At 38.4% G+C, this 27908-nt stretch overlaps 1 protein-coding gene across 1 annotated transcript in view; it reads left to right on the plus strand.

The window, feature by feature from the left end:
• Positions 1–27908, plus strand: part of LOC135473283 (ras-specific guanine nucleotide-releasing factor 2-like) — a 135718-nt gene that overhangs the window by 62812 nt on the left and 44998 nt on the right. Inside the window, exons 2-9 of the mRNA XM_064753131.1 lie at positions 4726–4832; positions 6052–6199; positions 7914–8003; positions 12346–12599; positions 13525–13604; positions 15128–15321; positions 18106–18216; positions 19209–19326. Of these exons, the coding sequence (XP_064609201.1) occupies positions 4726–4832; positions 6052–6199; positions 7914–8003; positions 12346–12599; positions 13525–13604; positions 15128–15321; positions 18106–18216; positions 19209–19326 (1102 nt within the window). The remainder of the gene's footprint in view (positions 1–4725; positions 4833–6051; positions 6200–7913; positions 8004–12345; positions 12600–13524; positions 13605–15127; positions 15322–18105; positions 18217–19208; positions 19327–27908) is intronic.

Here is a 27908-nt window from a genome sequence, read left to right on the forward strand (position 1 = left end):
TCTTTACTCGTCCAAAAGGTTGGTAAAGAAATGTAATATTCTACTTTCAACAAAACTAATATCTGACAGAAAAATTAAAAGAATTATGGTACCTCTACACAGAATCATTGATGCATATGGGTTCCTTAAGGTGTGAAAAAGCTTTGATCATCATTGATCACCTCAACACCATAACCTGAAAGTGAGTGAGTGCTTGGGGTTTAACGTCGTACTCAACAATTTATAACCTGAAAGAGATACAAATGTACATACCTACGGTTTATTAGTACCACAGCTTTAATATGAATATCAAACGATTTTAAGCTGTGACATGGGGCTGTATAAATTTAAAAATGTGTCTGGTCAGTCAAATTTTTGACATCCTTTGCTTTAGCGTGGCCCATTTACTTAAGGAAGGTCCTGGGTGTAAGATGACATGGAGTTTATGTAGGATATTGCGCTTGCTTTAATGCCTGATTTTAGGCTCATGCTTCAATCCAAGGCAAGTCCATAATGTTGTGGCCGCCTATACTGACTTGCTGCTATCTGTTCATGTAGATCTGAACACATGCTTCCAACCTGTCTAGTGACTCATATTTTAATGGAGAGTTCAGTACTAAGACCACACCAATTTAACTATGTTTGCTTATTTAAGACTTTTTGAGTCATGACAATGAGGTATAAACTGAAAAATCTTTCAATTTTTGGGAAATGTGGAATGTTTCAGCAATTGCTCCTGCTAAAGACATATATGTATTTACATGATCAAAAAGCCTTGAATAAGACTGAACTATTGAATTTTAAATGTTATATTTATTTTTCAAATTTTTAATGGCGGCTCACAAGTAAATGCAAATGCACAAAACGATATTAAGAACTGACTTCAATTTCTCTTCCCAAACTATGGAAAGCAGCTGTATGGTGCAGCTAATGGATCTAGTTTTGAACTGAGTTTAGATCATGGATGTGTGTAGATCTACGTGGCAGGAAATGGTATTATTTTGGTGCAGGACATCGTGGCATATCTTCTAGGTATTCACATTATTTTTAAACAATTAGAAAGTTATTTACAAGGCAGTTTTGTCTTGCGCCAAACAGTAGGCCCTGTTGCGGGACATTGCCCTTGTCCTACTGTTGATTTCCAGGCTTGATGTAGGTGTTTCATACCCAGTGTGTACTCATGTACACCTTGCATAGCAAGTTGTAAAGGTCAGTGTTGTGATCAGGTGGTATTCCCCTGAGAATGTGAAGTTCAGTTGCTTCTGAATGGCTACATATCACTATACTGTGTCTGGGTGGGCTGTCACTATGCTGTTTCTGGTTGGGCTCCCACTGTACTGTGAATGGGTATACTGTGATTGGGTGAACTGTCACTATACTGTGACTGGGTGGGCTGTCACTGTGCTGTTTCTGGTTGGGCTCCCACTGTACTGTGAATGGGTATACTGTGATTGGGTGAACTGTCACTATACTGGGATTGGGTGGGCTGTCACTATACTTTGACTGGGTGGGCTGTCATTATGCTGTTTCTGGTTGGGCTCCCACTATATTGTGAATGGGTATACTGAGATTGGGTGAACTGTCACTATACTGGGATAGGGTGGGCTATCACTATACTGTGACTGGGTGGGCTGTCATTATGCTGTTTCTGGTTGGGCTTGGGTGAACTGTCACTATACTGTGATTAGGTGAACTGTCACTATAAGGTGACTGGGTGGGCTGTCACTATGCTGTTTCTGGTTGGGCTCCCACTGTACTGTGAATGGGTATACTGTGATTGGGTGAACTGTCACTATACTGGGATTGGGTGGGCTGTCATTATACTTTGACTGGGTGGGCTGTCATTATGCTGTTTCTGGTTGGGCTCCCACTGTACTGTGAATGGGTATACTGTGATTGGGTGAACTGTCACTATACTGGGATTGGGTGGGCTGTCACTATACTGTGACTGGGTGGGCTGTCACTATGCTGTTTCTGGTTGGGCTCCCACTGTACTGTGAATGGGTATTCTGTGATTGGGTGAACTGTCACTATACTGGGATTGGGTGAGCTGTCACTATAAGGTGACTGGGTGGGCTGTCATTATGCTGTTTCTGGTTGGGCTCCCACTATATTGTGAATGGGTATACTGTGATTGGGTGAACTGTCACTATACTGTGATTAGGTGAACTGTCACTATAAGGTGACTGGGTGGGCTGTCACTATACTGTGACTGGGTGGGCTGTCACTATGCTGTTTCTGGTTGGGCTCCCACTGTACTGTGAATGGGTATACTGTGATTGGGTGAACTGTCACTATACTGGGATTGGGTGGGCTGTCACTATAATGTTACTGGGTGGGCTGTAGGTATGATGTTTTTGGTTGGGCTCCCACTATACTGTGAATGGGTATTCTGTGATTGGGTGAACTGTCACTATACTGGGATTGGGTGAGCTGTCACTATAAGGTGACTAGATTGGCTGTCACTATACTGTGACTGGGTGGGCTGTCACTATGCTGTTTCTGGTTGGGCTCCCACTATACTCTGAATAGGTATACTGTGATTGGGTGAACTGTCATTATGCTGGGTTTGGGTGGGCTCTCACTATAAGGTGACTGGTGGACTGTCACTATATTGTTACCTGGTGGACTGTCAATATATTGTGACTGTGTGGACTGTCACTATATTGTGACTGGTGGACTGTAGTTTCTGGGTGAACTGTAACTATATTGTGACCGGGTGGACTGTGACTATATTGTGACTGGACTGTCACTATACTGTGTCTGCGTTGGCTGTCACTACACTGACTAGATGTTGTCTTACTTATGTATAAATTGTCTGTGCTGATGTTGATACCATTTTGCACCTGTGAAACCTTACGGTTTTATGTCGGGAGAAATAATCCTTAGGATACGCTTTTAATGCTCATTGAATGGGCCACATAGAACAAATAGCAAATTGAGTAGCATTTGGCTTCTGTGCAGTGTAAACAACCCGGCAGAGCTTGTGTTGCTTTGTCAAGTACAGCTACACAGTAAAAGTCATCTGCCTGGACACAAATGCCTTCCCTGCCAGGTCACAACACTAACCATTTCTGTGGATAATCTTGTGGTTTTTGTGACCATGCCTGAAGGATTTGGCAAACAATTTTAAGGCTATAATATCCGACCTGTTAAATAGCTCTTAGCGATTCATCGAGGACTGACTTCTCTGACTGTGCTTTGAAGCTGTCGGGCTGTTGCTTTTTATGCCAAGATGGATCTCAAGTTTCCAGCATACGTGGAGATGGCAAGGGAAAGATAACCTGTGTTGTCAATGTGTAGCTGCTTTGATGGATGGAAAAAGTTATCTCCTCACTAATTCCACTAAGCAGTGTGGAATAGTCTGTGGGTTAAGTACACATTCGAAAATTTGCTAACATTTGCCTACTGAGCACTGGGTTATTGATTGAAACACGCTGCAGCACTGGTATTATGGGCTGTGAGTACAATATAAATTTCTTCACTGTTGTTTTCTACACAATTAAAATTTTATTTGTTTGGGTTAGAACTGAAGACTTTCTGCCTAAAGGCTACTAACTCTCCCCCTTCCTCTCATAGGCTGTTTAATACCATGGCAGTAAAATGCTATGACCACATGTTTATGAGTGTGTGTTTTTATTTCTCATTACAGTACTGCCTTGCCACCACATGTTTATGAGTGTGTGTTTATGTCTCACCACAGTACTGCCTTGCAACCACATGTTTATGAGGTGTGTGTTTATTTCTGGTTACTTGCTGTGAGTTCAAGTCCAGGCCATATGTGGAAGGTCTGTCAGCAACCTGTGGATGGTCGTGGGTTTTCCCCCAGGCTCTGTCCGGTTGCCACCCACCATAATGCTGGGCGATGCTGTATATTCATATATAAGTGAAATATTCTTGAGTAAGGCATAAAACACCAATCAAATAAATAAATTGATAAATATTTCTGGTTACAGTACTGCCTTGCAGCCACATGTTTTTGAGAGTATGTTACAGTACCCTATTTCTTCTAAAATTTGGCACACCTGGTCTGCTCATGTAGCAGGAATATTGAGTTTCTTTTTTCTCACATGGTTAGCCGTTCTAATGAACAACATTCTCATATCTTTATGTGTCCAAAAGGCTGGTAAAGAAATGTAACACTCTGCTACTATTATCTGTCCCAAATTTTAGAAGAAATTAGGGTACTGCTTTGCAACCTCATGTTTATGAGTGTGTTCATTTCTTGTTATAGTACAGTTTTGTTTATGAGTGTGTGTTCATTTCTTGTTATAGTACAGCTTTGTTTATGAGTGTGTGTTTATTTCTTATTACATCAAAGCTTTACAGTCCCATGTTTTTGAGTGTGTTTCTTTCTCGTTACAACCACATGTTTATGAGTGTGTGTTCATTAGTCATTACAGTACTGCTTTACAACCACATGTTTATGATTGTGTTCCTTTCTAGTTACAGTACTGCCTTACAACCACATGTTTATGATTGTGTTCCTTTCCAGTTACTGTACTGCCTTACAACCACATGTTTATGATTGTGTTCCTTTCTAGTTACTGTACAGCTTTACAATCCCATGTTTATGAGTATTTTCCTTTCCAGTTACAGTACTGCCTTACAACCACATGTTTATGATTGTGTTCCTTTCCAGTTACTGTACTGCCTTACAACCACATGTTTATGATTGTGTTCCTTTCCAGTTACAGTACTGCCTTACAACCACATGTTTATGAGTGTCTACCTTTTTCATTTCAGTACTGCTTCACGATCACATACAAGAGTGAGAACCAACGTCAGTATGATCTCAAAGCCGAGACTGAGGCAGAGTGTGCAGCCTGGATTGATGCCATCAAACGGGCAAGGTGGGATTCTTCATCGCATCAATAATTTAATACAGCCTCTGCTGTTTTGCTATCAAGTATTTTATGTGGCTAGTTATTTATGTGATTTGTGTTTTGGTCAGTGCTTGTGGTTTATGGGTATCTTAAAAGCCCCATATGATAAAGTGTGCCACATCGCCACCATACTTTGCCGGATACCCGGTTACACATATTTCATGTAGCTTGTATGCCAGTCTTAATAAATACAAGCTCATTATCAGCATTCACAGTAACATTAAAAGGTTGTATCACCACAATGTGGCTGAAGTATTCATTATGAGATTATAACCCATTAAAAATAGGTGTTCAGGTCTCATTCTCAAACTTCTGGATTCCCCTGGGGTGCATTTCACAAAGCACACAGAGTCATAGGTGCACATAACATTTATGATAACCAGTACTGTAGGTACAGTATTATGTCATCGTGGTAGTTTGATGCAAATATAGCACAGTTTCAGGGCTTCACAAAAACTATAATTATATCAGTCAGCACAGGATAATGCCTTCGGAATATGCATGAATAAACACCTTGCAAACACGCGAAAAGGTTGAAAAATTGCAGTATATGGGCTTTGTGAAATGGGCTCTAGCTTTCATTGCTCCTAGTCGCTCTTAAGTTGTCGAAAGAGCTGTCTTGTGTGATCTTGCTGAAGCTCATAAGTCACATGTTCCTCACTTGGTGTTCAGCATAAACGGGATAGAGCAACAATTGGTTGAACCCATATCAGTATAATGGCTTGGGTGGGGCGGTTTACTTGCCTTCGGTAAGGCGTCTAGTGAAGCAGCACTAGATAAAAGAGCGGTGGAAATCCGTCCTGCAACAAGGAGGCACATTACACGTCCATGCAGTCTAATGATTCCTTCGTGGAATCCTTCGTATGACTCAAAAATTGTTAAGTATGACGTTTGACCCCAAGCACTCACTCACTCACTCATCAGTCACATGCTGGGAGTTTGCCTGTAACATGCACTAGTTATATTTACTCTATGTTCTGTATATGGTTAATGAATTTGGTTAATTTCCTTAATTTGGTCTGTTTGGTTGTTCATATACAGTAGTTACATAACATGAAGCTCTGTGTTCTAATTGCTTATAATTACAATACCTAAATTAAGGCCTGAATTAGCCCTTGCAGCTTTATTGTGTTTGATTTTTTATTTAAGGTAATTGTATAGAACTGCATGTTCTGTTTGGTTGTAGTTACAACAAGCTCGTTGAGCAAAAGGAAGAGCTGGAACAGAAGCACTTGCATTTGTTGCAAATCTTGGACAGTGAGCGTCAGGCGAAATGGCATTATGTACAGCAGACGGAAGAGATGACCTTCGAGGTGAAGAGGCTCAAAGCGGAGGTATGCATGGTAGGACACACTTTTTTCTCTCTCGCACACACTTTTTTCACTCTTGCATACATACTGTTCGATCTAGGACTCCATATTCACCTGTTGTTGTTGCTTTTTTTAAAATAAAGATTTAAATTAGATAATGGAAAATTCTAACCTATTGTCGTGGTCCAGTCCATAAATTTTTATCAGCTGAAAAAGTATTTGGTTTCATTTCGTCATAAAATTAAACTATCTGTCAAAAGTTTCATTATGAGAAACAATGGTTAATTTTACTTCATCTGTCATTATTTGATGTGAGAGTTAAGATAACATCTTTTCAGTCTGACATTATAAACTTTAACAATAAACTTCCATTCAAGTGTAAAAATTACTGACATGTAGACCTCATTAGGATTTGCAGAATAAACCTACTTTTAAATTTTTAAATACATTGGATTTTTGATAAAACTACAAAAATGTACAAACAACAGGTGAGTCGTATAAATTGTGAACTACAGTTTAATGGATCAGACAGTGGAAAATATAATTCATAAATCACAAGGACATTGCGGAATGATGTTTGATAGAGGGCCAGTTGCCAGGCAACCAATTCTATCAGGTAATAAAAGGGAGATCACTCTATCTGACTTGAACCTTTATGGCTTTGCACCTGTCATATCTTCATCAGCACACATGCTGTGGCACTCTACTTGAACTGGGGCTTCTTTACATTTATTGGTATACACACATAAAATATAGACCGGTATTTCTGTATTTATTTGGTGGTGGTATTCATGATAAAGTCACCTCTAATTATTTTTTCAAAGTTTATGTACAATGTATTATATATTGGACTATTAAAAAAATAGTTGTGAATGAATTGAAAGTTGTTTATGTTGTTCAAGTTGTTCCTGGTTTGCATGACAAGCACTTGGATCTGCTTGGGGCTCATTTTTTTCCCCCTAAATTTGCATTCAAACTTTTCAGTCAGTTTGAATACAATTGGATTAATTAAATCATGCATAAAACTCGTCCCTATGTCATTTACTTAAATCATCAGATGGCTAACTGTTCTTGATAAACTTAGTATTTAATCAAAGATAATGAATTTTAATAGCTTATTTATATAGAATACACACTGCTTTTCTGGAATGGTATATTTAGACAGCAGGTGGTGGATGACAATAAATACTCTCGAAATGTTCCGTTGTTTCTTGCTTGGGAAATTGTGTATAGAATAATACGATCAATTCTTTGATTTAACTGCCGGCTGTACGTGGGAAGTTCTTGCAGCAACCTGCAGATGGCCGTGGGTTTCCTCCCACCATAATGCTGGCCGCCGTCGTATAAGTGAAATATTCCTGAGTACAGTGTAAAACACCAATCAAATAAATAAATAAATTGATTAAACTGTTGATCTTGATTCTTCATTAAGTAGGAGATTTTCATTGATTTTACTGAGTACAATGCAGTCATTTGTTTGTAAATAGTTTATGACCTGTCTTTGCCTTTTCAGTTAAATTATTCATTAACTCTAAACAGTGTTTGGACACATTTGTATTTAAACAATAAATCAAGAAAATATTTTGTTAGGTATCGTTGCCAACTCTTATTCCTTATGTGGATTTGTCCAAAGTTAAACCGTTGTGGAATGTAAACATGGTTTAAAAAATAGATATACATGCATTAATGTCAAATCTGAGGACATTCCATTTATCAGTTTCTTTGTTTGTGTTCCTAGCTACAGAGATTTACTAAAGACAGACGCTTATCAAATCACCGGATGGATGATGAAAGTGATGAACTTCGCAAAATTAAAAAAGTAAGTGATGTAAAGTAATATCTGTTTTAGTATGTTTTTTACTACTTCAATTTGTGAACATTTTTTTTTTGACGCTGTGCATTGTATGTTAACATCAACATAAGGTACCTTCTTTTTTATTTTTTTTGGTGGTATATGGCTGTTACATTTATGTAGATCATATACCACTGAGGTGTCAATCATTTTCTCTCCACCCCCTCTCTGTCACATCAGCTAGTCAGAAATTCATACATTTTAAATCATACAGTAAATAATCAGTAATTTGACCCAGTTTGCATCCCTGAAACATAGGAATTAATGGTATCAAGGACTTTAATGGACTGGCCGGGAGAGTAATTGTTTAAGGCTTAGACCACATGCTTCAGAGCTATATTACAAGTGATTCTGTGAGAATGCAGAAATTAGGCATTGAAATTTTAATATTAGAATTTTATTGTTCATTCTGTCTTTCTATACCAGCATTATATATTGCTCTTTTTGCTGGAGCATTATTATAGTAGTTTTTACAGTCAGCATAATAAGTTAGGTCCTATTAGCAAATTAGCTGTTTTTTGTCTTTAAAGTAATAAATTAGCAACTTTCACTTTTATGCCTCGATCAACAAAAGCGAGGAATTGAAAGCTTTAATATTAAGAAGTATTTGAAGCCCAAACTGTAATGTGTTTGCCAAAGAAATGTTTGTCCCCAGTGACTGTTACTGTGTTGTTCTGATGAGCTTCCAGTCTTGTTGTTATAAATGCCATTTTTAATGCACATTTCACGTGGGGTCATTTGTACATGTACATGTCATCCAATCCTGTGGTGTGCCTTTCAATGAATTGTTCCATTGCACATCAATTTTGTATACATCTGTGGTTTATGTTGTTTACATGTCCAGATATTCATTTCCCAGAGCAATTGATGTCACGACCGACTTGCTAAAAGTTTGTTCTGATACGAAATACCTTTAAACTTGCCTCAAGTATCACATTGCCTCAAGTAACATCATGCCATTCACACTCAGGGTGTCCCTGCTGTCTGTCTTTTTTTTTTTTTTTTTTTTTTTTTTCATTCTCATATCAAGGAAAACCTTTCTTCTAGCCATCTCATGACAAAATTGCTTTGACTGTTACAGACATCGGAACTGCTGTTAAAGGTAACGCTACAAACTAGTTCCCAGTGGCGCCCAATCTGATGTTAAACCCAACCTTGCCCAAACACCCATGAACACAGTAGTTCCCCCTTGAAGCTTTTGGGTCGGAGTTATGTCCCCCTGTGCCTGTTTAACAAGAATGCTTTGTTGTGTGTACTGATAATGGCTAGAGCCTGATTGACTGGTTTGTTCAAGGCTCAAAAAAAAAATGCCTAGCATTTTTCAAAACCCCAGTGTGGAGGAAGTACAGAAGATAACCAATAAAGTCAAATTCATGGAATGTTTTGCCAACTAATTGCCTTACCATACAAGCTGTAATATACAAGAGTGACTAATTGGTGGGAAAAGATCATGTGAACTTAGATTTGACTTAATTACTTGCAATTTCACATGATCTTTGACCAGTTTTGTACAGCAGTGTGATTAGTTCATGAAAAATTTTGCGAAATTATGAAGGATGTTTTGTATATAATTTAAAAATATTGTATAAAATTGGTCTTGCCACTTGCTCCATGGGGGTGTCATAAAAATTCGCTGGCGCCTATTTTTAGGCTTGTTGTGTTGTATTGCTTTTCTGTGCCCCCCTGAGTTATAGTGTTTGTAGGACAGGATATATATATATAAAACCCCTCATCGTTGCTGATAAAGCGTGACCCACCCCTACCCGATTCAGTTTGTTACATATGTAGCCCTGAGATGTTATTTAGTGGTGGCCTACTGGGATACCTGTAGACCATGTTGACAGGACATGAAGAATTTTTTGATTGAGAAAAAAATAAATTTTTTAATAAATTTTATAAAAAATGCATGTTATTACTTTTGTAAATCTGATCTTACCCTCCCCGTATTGTATAATTTAGTAACATTGTGCATGGATATTAACACCTGGGTGATTTTGTAAAAAAAAAAAAAAAAAATGGAATGGAAAGAAAAACAGAACGAATTGGTGCAAGCTTTCACATGCAATCAACAGTCAAGCCACACTTAGCAGAAAGGAATGTATTAAATTTAAAGTCGGGTAAAATTGAGACATGGAGTATGTTGGTATAAGATACATTGTGTACAAATAGAGCAAATTAATCAGCATGCCTCTGAAGATAATCTGATAAAGTAAGCAGTAAATTTGTGTGTTTGTCTAAATTTGAGTATTTCATAAATTCAAGGAAAACAAGCTCTAAATATATATTAATATACTTGTAATATGATAATTGTTTATGTAACTCAACAATGCCACGAATCAGCTCATGTATGGACGAGTCAAATCTTTGTCTCAAAATTGGAGATGATGAATGAACCTTGGGTGGTCAAATTATCTATTGAGGGCTGTTGACAGACTACCACAGTCATTCCCTCCTCCTGCAGATTTGGTGACCGGTTTGCCTGAGGAGAGGCCTGAGGAGAGGCCTGACTACACTCCCAATCATGGATCATACCATCACATAGAATTGTACTCTGTAAATCCACTTGTCTCTCTGTCCATCTCTATATTTTTACCACTGTATATAGAGAATTGCTTCACATAGCGTTGTTAAGTTTGTTCAGTGTTTGTCTATACCATCAGAGTTGAAGCCTGTTGAAAACGAGTTTAATATATGGTTTTAAAAGTTATAGAATAATGCCCCTTTTTGTGATATATTGGTTTGGATGTAATGTGTGCACAGTGTATTTTACAAGGTTGAAATGGGCCAATCATGTGTATTTCAATCATCAAAACCAAACTCCATGGCATTATCTGTTGATCACCCTGCCATGATTGATAATGTTCTGAAACTCTTCTGTAATGTTCTGAAACTCTTCTGGAACATTCTGAAACTTTTCTGTAATGTCCTAAAACTCTTCTGTAATGTTCCGAAGCTCTTCGGTACTGTTCCAAAGCTCTTCGGTACTGTTCTGAAACTCTGCGGTAATTTTCTGAAACTGTTGTGTAATGTTCTGAAAGCCTTCTGTAACATCCAGAAACTCATCTGTAATGTTTTGAAACTCTTCTCTAATGTCCCAAAACTCATCTGTAATGTTACGAAACTCTCCTGTTATGTTCCAAAACTCTTCTACACCTGTATTTCTTTCTTTTTTCACCTGTCAAGGTTATATAATTTGTCACAGTTTACAAATAGGAATTAAAACAATGGAAAAACAAAAAACAAACACAGACATAATTCATGACAGGAGATAACACAGCATTGTACCTCACTGGCTGTTTCCTTTGGTTTTAAGACGGATTGAGTACTTACTGTCAAAGTTTTGCTCAGTGGTCAAAACTTCCACACTCTATTGAACTGAACTTCTTTTCCAGTGTGTTCAAGAGTTCAAATCCAACTCTGGCCTGCTCATTTGGCTTTGTTTTTACTTCATATAGTTTGCCAGGTATCTTTGCAGTTTGAATTTTTGTATTTAATCTTACAGTATAGCTCCTGTATAATACCATGAAAGCTTGGCCTTAAACAGCAGGGTTAAGGAGCTGGAATGTTTAAAGTGCAGAGCCCAGAGAGAAGCTATAAAAACATAAATTGTACGTGTATATACCAGACTAAAAGCTCATTCATAGGAAATGGTTTGTGGCTAAGTGGCTAAGGTGGTTGTGTGGAAAACACAAGAGCATACAGGGTGTGGATTAAAACCCAAGCTCATATTCCTCACAGCACATGCGCATCTCTCCACGCCCGCTTTACATCACTGCCACCACTAGACAAGCATATTGTGTTTTGGCGCATAACTACTTAATTAGTTTTCATCAATAAAATTATTTCAGATTAGCTTAGAATCATGTTGTGCATATTTTAGATAACCCCAGTGACCTCAGCATTGTTCAAAGCTTTTGTACAAAACTTGCAAGTGGTGGCAGTGATACAAAGCTAATATAGAGCACATATATACATGTATATGTAGATAGTGAGTAGAGTAGATAAAGTGAGTAGATAAAGTGAGTAGATAAAGGGCATATACGTTGTAAGGAATATGACCCCAGCCTTCTAAAGGGCAATTGTAGATTTCCAGGCTGTCACTGTGACAATAAGTGCTTGAAAATGTTCTTCTGGGCAGTCCAACATCGGTTGAATTGAAATTGAATCCTTCCAATTTTATTTTTCATGTTATTTCAGTTTTTTTTTATTCATGTAGCAAGAATGTTGAAATGTGGGATTTTAGATGTTAGGCCTACTTGTAACTGTGAACTTTCCGGAAAATACATTTAAATTCATATCCTGCAAATTTTATCAACAGGTCCAGAGTTTTTTTCGTGGTTGGCTGTGTCGTCGCCGATGGAAACAGATTGTGGAACTTTACATTCGGTCACCTCATGCAGAAAGCATGAGAAAACGGAACAGCATTGTGTTCAGTATGGTTGAGTGTGAGGAGGAGTATAACCGACAGTTGTCTGCCCTTGTCACTTGCTTCCTCAGGCCTCTTCGCATGGCAGCTAGCTCAAAAAAGCCCCCCATCACTCATGAGGATGTCAACTCTATTTTTCTCAATAGGTGAGAAGATAAATTTCTTATGACACTGGAACAATAAGACAGGGAATCTGAATTAGGAAAGAAAATATTTGAATATCAGAAATGCAGAATTGATTCCGAACGTGCTCTTGAATAAAAAACTAAGCATTATATTTTGCCATTGTGTTCTCGGAATAAAATGCCAGTTTGACTTGAAATCCCTTGAGGGTATGTTTGTTCAGTGAGTGTCTTAGTCTACTCCACCCAAAAATCTGAGCACTGTGATATATTATGGTGCACGTGAGAGTGACATAAGTCAGTGTAAAATTACTTGTGAAGTGCACTGTCTATATACATTTGGAAGATTAAGAATCCCAACATTACTATAAAGTTTCAGAGGATCAGGGGGGATAACTTCTGTCAGCTTGTTAACATTTGGGAGGTACATAAACAGTCCAGCCCAGACGTCAATCAACCTTTAGCTGTCTGACTTTTTGTCCTGAGTTTAACAGTTGTTTTACTAAGAGGGTTTTCTTCTCATTTTCACAGCTTTCATACCCTGTCTCAATCCCTTCAATTTTTCTGATGTGAATTACATGTTTGACACAGACATCCTATTACCTATCATATATGTACACGCATAAAGATGGTCTTAGCTGTTATATTTAAAACTGTTAAGTTGGCTTCCACAAATATAAAGTATATTGTCTTTACATCACATCAGGGAAAGTTTGTCAGTAACTTTCCCAAGGTTGGTAGGTTTTCTCTCAAGCACCCTGGTTTCCTTCACCCATAACTTCACCCATAAAACTGACCAGTGTTTATATTCATTTATGTGAATTTTTTTTAATATAGCTTTTGACCTCATTGATGTAAATAAGTTTATACGATTCTGCAGTGGTCTTTGATATTATGAAAAGAATATCAGATGAAGCCGTGAAACTGTAAGTTATTTTTGTTTTTTCAGTGAAACCTTACTGTTTTTACATCAGATATTTCTGAAGGGGCTTACTGCCAGGCTGGAGAACTGGCCCACTTTAGTATTAGGTGAGTAAAATGTAACGTAGTATTAGGTGAGTAAAATGTAGCATGTAGTATTAGGTGAGTAAAATGTAACATGTAGTGTTAGGTGAGTAAAATGTGACATGCAGTATTAGGTGAGTAAAATGTAACATGTTTAAGGCTAACTGTATACATGTATATGCATGTATATCTGTGTAATTAGGAATACATTGGAGCCTATTTCACTGGCCATATTGGGCTAAGGTCACAATAATAATTTTTTTTTTTTTTTTCGAGCAGAACAAATCTTTTTTCACTGTCAGAGGATGGTATAAAATATGAACAGAACTGGAAAATTATTTGTGGGAAATATGAACCGTCTATGCAATTGTTCCTGATTAAAGACATATGAACATGGTATAAATAAATAAAGTTTTGAGAATTCGTTTTTTGATTTTTTAGTCGGCTCTCCCGTAAAACACAAAATAAAACTGCTGTCGCCGGTCCAAAAGTAATCTTGGGAAAACAAAATACCAAGGTTGAATGAAGTACTACCACACTGCAGTATCAGCGGTGAAATTTTTTAGTGATTTTGTGCAGTATATTTGAGACTTTAGTGCATTACATTTCAGGGGTAAAGACGTGTTGTGAAATGGGCCCGTATTCTGTTAATTTTATTCTGAATATAGCTTTTCTAAATTAACATGATTACGCTGCATCCAAGATACGTGATCACTCAGAAGAAAGACAATTCATAATCGTTTCTCTCACTGTACATGGGCATTCTATCGACACAGAGACTTGATATCATTCTCCATAGATTACATGGACATTTCCAAGCTTTTTTAGATGGGAGGTTGTCTCTCCCAGCCCACAAGGCCTTTGGAGTTATGCCTTTGTATTTGTGGCCATTAAAGACACTGATTACACTGAGCTCCTGGCAACATACAGAGGAGTTAATGAAATCCATGGATACTTGTGAACATTACATAGCTTTATGCAGCTTTTTATACAACTTGCGTGTGTATGTTTGGTTATGGTATACATTGCACAGACTGAAGTAAAATTATGGCAGTTGTATAGCAGATAAATTTCTGTATTTCCAAGTGACTTCTTTGACATGTTATTGCCTGTATTGTGAATATACCAAGTGTAAATTTCTGTATTTTCAGGGGACCTCTTTGACATTCTATTGTCTGTACTGTGTGTATACTAGGTGTAAATTTCTGTATTTCCTGGAGCCTTCCTTGACATGTTATTGCCTGTACTGTGTATATACCAGGTGTAAATTTCTGTATTTCCAAGTGACTTCTTTGACATGTTATTGCCTGTACTGTGTATATACCAGGTGTAAATTTCTGTATTTTCAGGGGACCTCTTTGACATTCTATTGTCTGTACTGTGTGTATACTAGGTGTAAATTTCTGTATTTCCTGGAGCCTTCTTTGACATGTTATTGCCTGTACTGTGTGTATACCAGGTGTAAATTTCTGTATTTTCAGGGGACCTCTTTGACATGTTATTGCCTGTACTGTGTATATACCAGGTGTAAATTTCTGTACTTTCAGGGGACCTCTTTGACATGTTATTGCCTATGCTGTGTATATACCAGGAGTATGTGCGTAACCACCACTACAGCCTGCAGGTGCTTGCTGAGTATAAGCAGAAGGCCGAGTTTAACAGTTTGCTCAAGCGCTACGAGGAAAAGCCTGTGTGTGAGGGACGCACACTGGACACCTTCCTAACTTATCCTATGCATCAAGTAAGCCCTGCCCTAAGTGATTTGGCTAATATGAGATTGTTTTAATTACACAGAGTTTCAGTAGACCCCTCCTCTACACCCCTGCATTTGTAAACCTGAGTGGGGATGAATAAATTCGTCCCCTCCTCCCCGACCTATCGTTGGGTTTTCCTATATAAGAAGAAAATCAATATATACGCTGTTGTTTTTATACATTTATTGAAGCTACAAGTATCTGAAATGCTACATGTATATTATCAACTTTAAGGTCACCCCACTCAGCAGGTTAATTAAATACGTTGTGATGCCTATGAAATTGGTGATCATTTGGCAAAAACAACAAAACTGCAGCACTGGTTTGCAAACACGTTTTTTGGGGAATGTAGTCTAGAATGCCTAAGAAAATGATTTGTGATGAAAATTAAAATGTGCATTATGTATATGCTTTAGGCATTGTTGAGGTGATGCATCTTACATGTAGTTCATGTTGTGAACAAAATATTATTGGTCGTGTAATTTCTGTACTTTTGCATACAACATGTGAAAAAGAAGAAAACATTTTTTTGTATTTTTGATGAAGGTGGGAAGAGGCAGTGGGGGGGGAATGGCGGGTACATGTTATTGCATATGCAAAATAATATGTTTTCAAATAAATTGCAGTAAAATTGGCTGTGGAGGTGGTTACTATTTCATTATTATTGAAAACATATATATATATAATTTTAAAGATAACAGTTTTTAAAAACATGCTATAATATGAAAATATGCCGTAAGGTCACTGGGAATTAGGTCTGCACCAGATCTTATTTAGTGCATGTCATCTGAAAATTTTCCAGGTGGCACATTTTGTTTGGTTTTGATTGATTCATCCATCTTACAAGGTCACTTTTGAGTTAATTTCTTCTCTGAACAACTGAAGTGAAAGCATCAAACATCAAAGTGAAGCATTTTAAGGCCTTCAAGTGCTCTTGAATGTGCAGATTTACGTGCTACACTTTAGCTAAAGTACAGTAAACTTATTCTACCAACTTATTATGTGGTGCCAGATGTTGCTTAATGAGGACAGAAATAATATAGACTCCCTTGGGGTTTTATGAAATTTTTATTGTGTGCATATGGATGGGGCAGATTACATGTTTAAATGAGTAGAGTGTATCCTCAAGCATTGAGAACCCCGAATGAGTACTGCAGCTGTCTGCAAATGGCATAACAGATGTGTTCATTCCTTATATAATGCTGCACTGACTGAAAATATGCAAAACGGTTACGATGAATGGATGATGCAGAGATGATGTACAGGTGATGTACGGATGATGTATGGATGATGTATGAATGATGTATGGATGATGTATGAATGATGTACACATGATGTAGAGACGATGATGTACGAATGATGTACGGATGATGTATGAATGATATACAGATGATGTACGTATGATGTATGAATGATGTACAGATGATGTACAGATGATGTAGGGATGATGTACAGACGATGTACAGATGATGTGTGAATGATGTACGGATGATGTATGAATGATATACAGATGATGTACGGATGATGTACATATGATGTATGAATGATATACAGATGATGTACGAATGATGTATGGATGATGTATGAATGATATACAGATGATGTACAGATGATGTAGGGATGATGTACAGACGATGTACGGATGGTGTGTGAATGATGTACGGATGATGTATGGATGATGTATGAATGATGTATGGATGATGTATGAATGATGTACACATGATGTAGAGACGATGATGTATGAATGATATACAGATGATGTACGGATGATGTATGAATGATGTACATATGATGTACAGACGATGTAGGGATGATGTGTGAATGATGTATGGATGATGATGTACGAATGATGTACAGTTGATGTACGGATGATGTACATATGATGTATGAATGATATACAGATGATGTACGGATGATGTATGAATGATGTACAGATGATGTAGGGATGATGTACAGACGATGTACGGATGATGGGTGAATGATGTACGGCTGATGTATAGATGATGTATGAATGATGTACCGATGATGTAGGGATGATGTACAGATGATGTAGGGATGATGTACAGATGATGTATGGGTGATGTGTGAATGATGTACGGCTGATGTACAAATGATGTATGAATGATGTACGGATGATGTACGGATGATGTACAGATGATGTACAGATGATGTATAAATATAGCATTAGTTATTAGATTGTTTAGGTGAGTTTTGGAGCAGGTTGTGGCCATGAGATTAAGGTGCTTGCCTTTCAATTGCTAGGACTCACTAGATGCAGGTTCATTCCCGGCTTTGGACATGCATTTTGTACATGTCGATTACCTTGCTCTCACTGTGATAACAAGCTATCCACGATGCTTATGTGATCTTTAATTTGCGCAGTCTAGCATTTGTTGAAAGACCACTTGTCTTGTCAACAATATGGAACTTTCATGTTTTTAACTTGAAATTTTTTATTTATAAATGTGCTTACCATCATTCTTCTGATTTGTGGGATGTCTGGCCTGCTATTTTTAGCCTATACAGATGTAATTATGGCAGGAATACAGTTTGTCTTTTCTCACATTGCTGATCCATCCATTAAACAACATGTACATTTCCTTGCTTTTCAAAAAAAAAAATGGATAAGAAATGTAATTTTCACCTTTCTGCACTACTAATATCTGTCCTTGGAAAGAAGAATTGTGGTATATATCGTTTGCCATCCACCTGTATCAGTGTAAACAAGTGTTGTAAATATCTTATTTGTGTTTTTTTTTTTTACCTTGCAGGTACCTCGTTACATTATCACTCTTCACGAGTTGTTAGCTCACACGCCACATGACCACGTAGAGCGAGAGAGCCTGGAGTATGCTCAGAGTAAACTGGAAGAGCTCTCTAGAGTAAGTCCTGTATTTGCATGTACCTGAAAACTTCTCTGCGTTAAATTTCTATAAATGACCTAAATTTTCATTCACGACTGACCCCGGGTGTTCCATACGTCTTTTAAATGTGTTTTGAGGTTTTCTTGTATGGCAGAATGATATCAGGCTGGAAAAATGTGTTAGTAGGTAAAGTAGTATATTTTGCTACATTTATTAAAATTGTACTTTTATGGACAAATTGTCACTTTCCTGTGGTTGTTGTATTTACCTGGCTGGTCCTGAAGTCGGTTGCCACATTTACCTGCCCTTTCCTGAAGTCAGTTGCCACATTTACCTGCCTTCTCTCTGAAGTCAGGTGTCACATTTTTCTGCCTCAACCCCAATTGTCTGAGTCAGTTAATTGTCGTATTTACCTGTGTCCCACCCTCCGTAGTCAGTTGTCATATTTGCCTAACCATTTGTCAGTTGCCATAGTTACCTAACCTCTCTCCCTGAAGTAAATTGTCATGAGCGTCAAAGTTTCCCGGAAAACTGGGGAGACACTCGTGGTGAGGCAAGTTGTTATATTATAGAAACTTCATTTACATGTGTCTTATCTTAGTATGAAACCAGTGGAAAGTAAACGGTTTACTGAGTTATGTCCCTTTGATGGTGTATGTATTCAACTTGGCAGCACAAGATATAATAAGTCTACAGAGTTAGACTTAATGAAATTTTACACATGGGTGATTCATGACAAGTCTTCTGGACCTTATTAGATTGTAGTTGGCATGACTGACCTTTGACCTTTTTTGTTTAGTTCATAGCTCGTACTTTGTGTCTTATAACTGAACATAACATCTCTAAAACTGGCCTAAAATTCATACTTGATCATCGAGTACAGTTGAAAACAAGTCAACAACTTCACTGCTAAAAGCATTGCAATAGACTATCTGAATGATAGTGATTTGATGGCACATATACAGATGATGGTGTGTTTAATCTTCTGTTCACATCTGCTTTCGTTTCAGATCATGCACGATGAAGTCAGTGAGACAGAAAACATAAGAAAAAACTTGTCAATAGAGCGGATGATTGTGGAAGGCTGTGACATCCTGTTAGATGTTACACAGACCTTTGTCAGACAGGGTGAGTTCCCCTTTTCTTTCACATACTGTAATAGAGGAGTTTCGAGTTTTGAACTCTTTTGTCCTCAAATGTCAAAACAGTCCAACTGTGTCAGGCGACGTGTGATAAATGTTTATAGGCAATCTTTGTTGACATTACTTTACCGATCACCTGTCTTATCCTGTTCCAGAAGCACAAATGACGCCCCTTTCTCAAGTTCACAAGCTTTCAGCTTCTCAGTCTTTGACCATCATTCGTCTGGTCTAAATTACTTCTTGAAACTTTTTTCAGATGTCCATGTTAGTAAATGTGATCAAAAAATAGTTCCCTATCTTCTTTGACAGGTCACATGATACTTTTGGACTTTTCTACCTTTATTGATAAAAGAGTTCGAACTTGAAACTCCCATGTTGACCTGAAATTTTGCCCTGAACTATGTCCTAACAGGACCTTTCAGCATTAAGAGTTATATTGTATGATAAGATAAAAAAAAGTGGATTTTTTGTAGTGGAATTTAGATCATTTACCAAGTGAAATAGTTTAAAATGAAAAAGTCAAATGAAAAAGAAATTGAAGTGTGACTAGAGAGTAGAGACCTCCACTGTAATTAAAATGTTTAAATTGCCACTCTACATACAAAACTCTGTATTTCTGTCCAATCCGCCAATGATGAATAATTGTGGAAAAAAAAATTTGATCCAGGCAGCCATTAAAAATTCAGTGGCTTAATCCTTGGGCTATGGCCAGTCACAGCTCAAAATTCCCACATAACGGTGTTTCATGAAACTGCTGACAAATAGACAGACAGACCACTTATTAGTAACAAAAACTTCCTTTGGCAGTGGTAAAAATGTGAAAAAACAACTTTTTTGCTTAGGTCTTAGCGCTTTCTTCATGGTGTTTCACTGTCAGTTTCTTCAGGGTTTGTAGGCAAACTCAATTATGTCTACTTCAGTGGAGATTTTGAAAACATTCAACACAAAGCTGTACATGCAGGTCTTCTGGACCAATTTCAGTAGGTGCAAATCGAGTCAGAATCTCAGCTATTGTTTGTGCATTTTAAATATCATTTGTACATGTACAAACAAATTGTGATGTATATGTTGACCAAATAGACTTGTTTACATATTAAAGTACAGACATATATATACCTACAGTTTACAGTGGTATGTCTGCAGTTTTGCATGACATTTCCTGGAGTCTACTGTGCAGAGTTTTTTCCCTTTATTCAAATAATAGCTTTGCTAAGAGTTGTTTTATTAAAGTGATATATTTATTCCCTCATTTGGGATTCTTTAGAGGGGTCTGGCTGGCCAAGCAGTTAACGTGCTTGAGATCATGCCCAGTTTGTGCTGGATACCTCTCTACCTGTTATTCGAAAGATCTGCCAGCAGCCTGTGGATGGTCATAGATTTTATCTGCTTGCTTTCCTCTCTTTTGTGACATCTGGTGTCTCCCCACCATCTAAATTCTTTCTTTCAGCCAGTGCTCCACAGCAGTAAATCCAAAGTCCTTAACTAGCATAGCATTAATTCCTACTAAATGCACTTGGCTACAAACTACATGGCTTTGCATTGCTTTTGTCCGGCTGTTCATGCAAGAGCTTGTACACAAAGTTCCCTTATAGGTCATTGTGAATTTGTGCAACCATGCTCACACAACTCAACCTTCTCTGACAGGCTGTTGTGACCTTTTACAACCTTGCTCACACAAGAGCTGCACAACCTTCACTGACAGGCTGTTGTGACTCTGTACAACCTTGCTCACACAAGAGCTACACAACCTTCTCTGACCGGCTGTTGTGACCCTGTACAACCTTGCTCACACAAGAGCTACACAACCTTCTCTGACAGGCTGTTGTGACCCTGTACAACCTTGCTCACACAAGAGCTACTCAACCGTCTCTGACAGGCTGTTGTGACTGTGTACAACCATCCTCACACAAGAGCTACACAACCTTCTCTGACAGGCTGTTGTGACTCTGTACAACCATCCTCACACAAGAGCTACACAACCTTTTCTGACAAGCTGTTGTGATTCTGTACAACCTTGCTCATACAAGAGCTACTCAACCGTCTCTGACAGGCTGTTGTGACTGTGTACAACCATCCTCACACAAGAGCTACACAACCTTCTCTGACAGGCTGTTGTGACACTGTATAACCATGCTCACACAAGAGCTACACAACCTTCTCTGACAGGCTGTTGTAACACTGTACAACCATGCTCACACAAAAGCTACACAACCTTTTCTGACAGGCTGTTGTGACTGTACAACCTTGCTCACAAAAGAGCTACACAACCTTCTCTGACAGGCTGTTGTGAAACTGTACAACCTTGCTCACACAAGAGCTACACTGTCTTCTCTGACAGGCTTTTGTGACTCTGTACAACCTTGGTCACACAAGAACTACACAGTCTTCTCTGACAGGCTGTTGTAACACTGTATAACCATGCTCACACAAGAGCTACACAACCTTCTCTGACAGGCTGTTGTAACACTGTACAACCATGCTCACACAAAAGCTACACAACCTTTTCTGACAGGCTGTTGTGACTGTACAACCTTGCTCACACAAGAGCTACACAACCTTCTCTGACAGGCTGTTGTGACCCTGTACAACCTTGCTCACACAAGAGCTACTCAACCGTCTCTGACAGGCTGTTGTGACTGTGTACAACCATCCTCACACAAGAGCTACACAACCTTCTCTGACAGGCTGTTGTGACTCTGTACAACCATCCTCACACAAGAGCTACACAACCTTTTCTGACAAGCTGTTGTGATTCTGTACAACCTTGCTCATACAAGAGCTACTCAACCGTCTCTGACAGGCTGTTGTGACTGTGTACAACCATCCTCACACAAGAGCTACACAACCTTCTCTGACAGGCTGTTGTGACACTGTATAACCATGCTCACACAAGAGCTACACAACCTTCTCTGACAGGCTGTTGTAACACTGTACAACCATGCTCACACAAAAGCTACACAACCTTTTCTGACAGGCTGTTGTGACTGTACAACCTTGCTCACAAAAGAGCTACACAACCTTCTCTGACAGGCTGTTGTGAAACTGTACAACCTTGCTCACACAAGAGCTACACTGTCTTCTCTGACAGGCTTTTGTGACTCTGTACAACCTTGGTCACACAAGAACTACACAGTCTTCTCTGACAGGCTGTTGTAACACTGTATAACCATGCTCACACAAGAGCTACACAACCTTCTCTGACAGGCTGTTGTAACACTGTACAACCATGCTCACACAAAAGCTACACAACCTTTTCTGACAGGCTGTTGTGACTGTACAACCTTGCTCACACAAGAGCTACACAACCTTCTCTGACAGGCTGTTGTGATACTGTACAACCTTGCTCACACAAGAGCTCCACAGCTTTCTCCGACAGGCTGTTGTGAAACTGTACAACCTTGCTCACAAAAGAGCTACACAGCTTTCTCCGACAGGCTGTTGTGAAACTGTACAACCTTGCTCACACAAGAGCTACACAATCTTCTCTGACAAGCTTTTGTGACTGTACAACCATCCTCACACAAGAGCTACACTGTCTTCTCTGACAGGCTGTTGTGACTCTGTACAACCTTGCTCACACAAGAGCTACACAACCTTCTCTGACAGGCTGCTGTGACACTGTGCAACCCTGCTCACACAAGAGCTATACTGCCCTCTCCGACAGGCTGTTGTGACACTGTACAACCTTGCTCACACAAGAGCTACACAACCTTCTGTGACAGGCTTCTGTGACTCTGTACAACCTTGGTCACACAAGAGCTACACAGTCTTCTCCGACAGGCTGTTGTGACTCTGTACAACCATGCTCACACAAGAGCTATGCAGCTTTCTGCGACAGGCTGTTGTGAAACTGTACAACCTTGCTCACACAAGAGCTACACTGTCTTCTCTGACAAGCTTTTGTGACTGTACAACCATCCTCACACAAGGGCTACACTGTCTTCTCTGACAGGCTGTTGTGACTCTGTACAACCTTGCTCACACAAGAACTACACAGCCTTTTCTGACAGGCTGTTGTGATACTGTACAACCATGCTCACACAAAAGCTACACAACCTTCTCTGACAGGCTGCTGTGACTCTGTGCAACCTTGCTCACACAAGAGCTATACTGCCCTTTCCGACAGGCTATTGTGACACTGTACAACCTTGCTCACACAAGAGCTACACAACCTTCTGTGACAGGCTGTTGTAACACTGTACAATCATGCTCACACAAGAGCTACACTGCCTTCTCTGACAAGGTTTTGTGACACTGTACAACCTTGCTCACACAAGAGCTACACTGCCTTCTCTGACAGGCTGTTGTGACTATGTACAACCATGCTCACACAAGAGCTACACAGCTTTCTCTGACAGGCTGTTGTGATACTGTACAACCTTGCTCACACAAGAGCTACACAACCTTCTCTGACAGGCTTTTGTGACTCTGTACAACCTTGCTCACACAAGAGCTACACAACATTTTCTGACAGGCTGTTGTGATACTGTACAACCTTGGTCACACAAGAGCTACACAACCTTCTCTGACAGGCTTTTGTGACTCTGTACAACCTTGCTCACACAAGAGCTACACAACCTTTTCTGACAGGCTGTTGTGATACTTTACAACCTTGCTCACACAAGAGCTACACAGCCTTCTCTGACAGGCTGTTGTGATACTGTGCAACCATCCTCACACAAGAGCTACACAACCTTCTCTGACAAGCTTTAGTGACTGTACAACCATCCTCACACAAGAGCTACACAACCTTCTCTGACAGGCTGTTGTGAAACTGTACAACCTTGCTCACACAAGAGCTACACAACCTTCTCTGACAGGCTTTTGTGACTCTGTACAACCTTGGTCACACAAGAACTACGCAGTCTTCTCTGACAGGCTGTTGTGACACTGTACAATCTTGCTCACACAAGAGCTACACAACCTTCTCTGACAAGCTGTTGTGACTCTGTACAACCATCCTCACACAAGAGCTATACAACCTTCTCTGACAGGCTGTTGTGAAACTGTACAACCTTGGTCACACAAGAGCTATACAACCTTCTCTGACAGGCTTTTGTGACTCTGTACAACCTTGGTCACACAAGAACTACACAGTCTTCTCTGACAGGCTGTTGTGACACTGTACAACCATGCTCACACAAGAGCTACAATGCCTTCTCCGACAGGCTGTTGTGACTGTAGAACCTTGGTCACACAAGAGCTACACGGCCTTCTCCGACAGGCTGTTGTGACTGTGTAAAACCTTGGTCACAAAAGAGCTCCACTGCTTTCTCTGACAGGCTGTTGTGATACTGTGCAATCACACTCACATAAAAGCTACACAACCTTCTGTGATATACGGTTGTGAATCCGTACAACCATGGTTACTCTGGAGCTACACAACCTTCTCTAACAGACTGGCTGTTGTAGAAAGACATCTGGTAAAGACACTATATGTATATTACAATTATAGGTCCAATTGTGCTTAACTCAGAATCCCATGTGCCACTTCTTAGTGTCTATGGAACTGGGCATTGTAATTTGATGCATGAACATGTATTCTTTAATATGTATTTGTGTGACTGAAATCAGTCTTTGTGACTGAAATTATCAGTCACATGAAACATTCATACATGATGTTAAACTTTTTAATAAATTTATATATTGGCTTTTAAGAGCAGACTGTGGTTAAGAGCTTGTCTTTCAATCTTAGTCTTGGACAGGAAATTTGTAGTTCCTTTGCTCTTTGTGACATGCTCAATGGGCCATTGGCACTATCTGGTGTTCATTGACGACAGTGTGATGTGCATATCCGTGCACCTGTGCACTCATACATGTAGGAAAACATGCCAAAGGTCCGTGGTTCAACCCCAGCTTGCCTCCACCAATAAGACCAGCCCCCACCGTATAACTGAAAAATTCAGGAGAATGGCATGAAACAACAATCAAATAAATAAAGTAAACTTTATTAACTTATTTCTTTTTGTGTTTATGTATTTGTTTCTTTCTTTATTTGTTGTTCAGGGTTATAAACAAGAATGTTTCATTTTTAAGATTGCAGTAAGCTCTAACAATGGAGAAAGAGTATTCAGGGTTATACCCATACCTGAACACTGCTGATGAACTCTCCCCTCCAGTGAGGTTCAGATATGCACACTACATTGGTGAAGAATAAGCAATCATTAGCGAATGCTGTATTGTGCAAATGGTTACCGAAAGGTGCAAACTGCTTATGGTCACCAAGGAGTGATGAACAGTGGGAGTGAGAAATCCACAACTTTAGTCATTTTACACAGAAGAAAACCAAATATGTATATATATACATATGTATAAAATAATAAACAAAAAAAAACCGCCTTCTCAACTTTATACATGATTCAGAGATGAAGTGAAGAGACCACTGAAGGTCAGAAGGTCGGAATCATGTAGAAAGTTGAGAAGGTGTTTTTCTTTATTATTTTATCTACTACCGCCACACTTGTATACTTGCTACTACTTATGTATATATACTGTACTTGAGCTGAAATTTTGATCATGTTGAAACCAAATTTTTTCTATTTTGAGGCATTCATCTTAAAAACATGTTTTTTTGTTGGAAAAAGATGGTTTTGTTGGAAAGGTAAAACGATATACTGTTGGGAAAAGTGTAAGGATTCAACTCCAAAAGTAGTATTCTATGATCTTTTGTAAAATATTTTTCCAGGCAAACACAATCAAGTTTTGAACACTGTGAGTTGCAGTCTTTCAATAAAACTTTAGACAAAGTACATTCTCATCTTGGAAAAGACTTCTCATGAGATCAGATTAGTGAGAGCTTGACTATCTATCCTGGCCATTTCTGCAGGTGTATACAACACATAGCTACCTCTTCTTAACTCCGAGTGACCTCGACTGGGTATAAGCGAGACCAGGTGTTGCCTCGGACATCATTTGTGTACCTGAGGTTCCTAGAACTCTGCTGCTTATAAGAACTGTGTCGGTCAGGAAGTGGGCAGTGATTTTAACACACCTGTGCACTCATGTTCCAGGAAACGCTCTACTTTCTCTGAAACGCTTTACTTTCTCAGTATCGTTGTCTTATGACTGAAAAATTGTTCATTATGACACTGAACCCCAAGCACTCACTCACTCACTTTCTCAGTATATCAAGCGTTCTAATACACTTTGTTTACCTACATATCTGGAAGTGTTGCTACAATTTTAGAGTATGTTCCAAGTTTCCAACCTTGTCTGGACTATCATAAAAGGTTAAACCCATATCTTAACAGTAATTGATTTTAATAAATTCTTGAAAGTGCATTTGAATCAGGCAAGTTTGGAAATTCAATGGAATTCTAAATTTGACTTTCTAGAATTTTGATAATCATCTATAAGACACTAGGTTAAAATCTTAACGGTTTGTTACATAGGCCAAATAGGGCCGAAGAACTCTGGACATTGGAAGACCTATAGCGCAAAACAGGGTATGACTTTTTTTTTTTTGGCATTTGTAAACATTATTTTTTTTTTAATTTCCTCAATTTCAACTTTATTTTTACCACATTTATAATTGCATTTGTAACTTAAAAGCGGAATGTTACCTGAGTGTTTCAGACAATGTAACGACTGTGAATTACATGTTGTTGACATTTCAGCTTAAGACACACTGTAAAATGACCAACAAAACTGTAGTCATGGAAACATCCTTTGCAAGCCTTCTAGAACAAAACTATGGTCCAGTGACATGTGAACCTCAGCAACTGTTTTATGCTGCTTTTTTCTAAACATTATGAACATCAAAATGTAGTTCTCTTGCGACAAAGTTTTAATTATCAAAAAAACTGACAGTGTTTGAAAAGGAAATGTTAGAAAGTTAACAAAATAGTATTTTTTTTTTTAGTTGATCCATTAAAGTTACAAACAGAATGTACTATTTCCCCTTATGATTTTAAGGTGTTACAGTAACAGACATAATTTTCATCATGACAACAGAAAGTTTAAAACCTTCAAGAAAGTTGGTGTAAGTTTTACTACAGCTTGGATGAATGATAAGCACCACAATAATATGCATTATTGCTTTCTTAAATTATGAACAATTTGCAAGTCTTAAGGGATTGGAAGAAGCCAAAGTTTTCTTGCGGTTCTAGTTTACAGCCCAAAACAGATGATGCAACCTATTTCTGATATATATATATATATATATATATATATATATATATATATATATATATATATATATATATGTGGATACAAATGATGGTTAATTTACTGCCAAGTGCTTCAGCATCATTCAACCAAAATTGCAGATTGCTTAACTTTACCTTATCCATTTGATTCAAGGTCATTTCAGGAATGATATAACATCACATCAGCTAAATTTTTACAGAAACCGCAAGACATTTTTACATTTCAGTAATACATATTAAATGCATTAGGTTCAAAACTGTTTTAAATTTAGCTGTCGAAACAGACATTTATATGCCAGCCATCAACCATGACAACCAAAATGGATGTTCTGGAGATATTAATCACTAGACCAATCTCTAAAATAACGTACAACACAAACCATCAAAGAACTAAGATAGTGTATAAAGTGGAAAAATTAAG

The sequence above is a fragment of the Liolophura sinensis genome, chromosome 8 (assembly GCF_032854445.1).
Source record: "Liolophura sinensis isolate JHLJ2023 chromosome 8, CUHK_Ljap_v2, whole genome shotgun sequence".
NCBI lineage: Eukaryota > Metazoa > Mollusca > Polyplacophora > Chitonida > Chitonidae > Liolophura > Liolophura sinensis.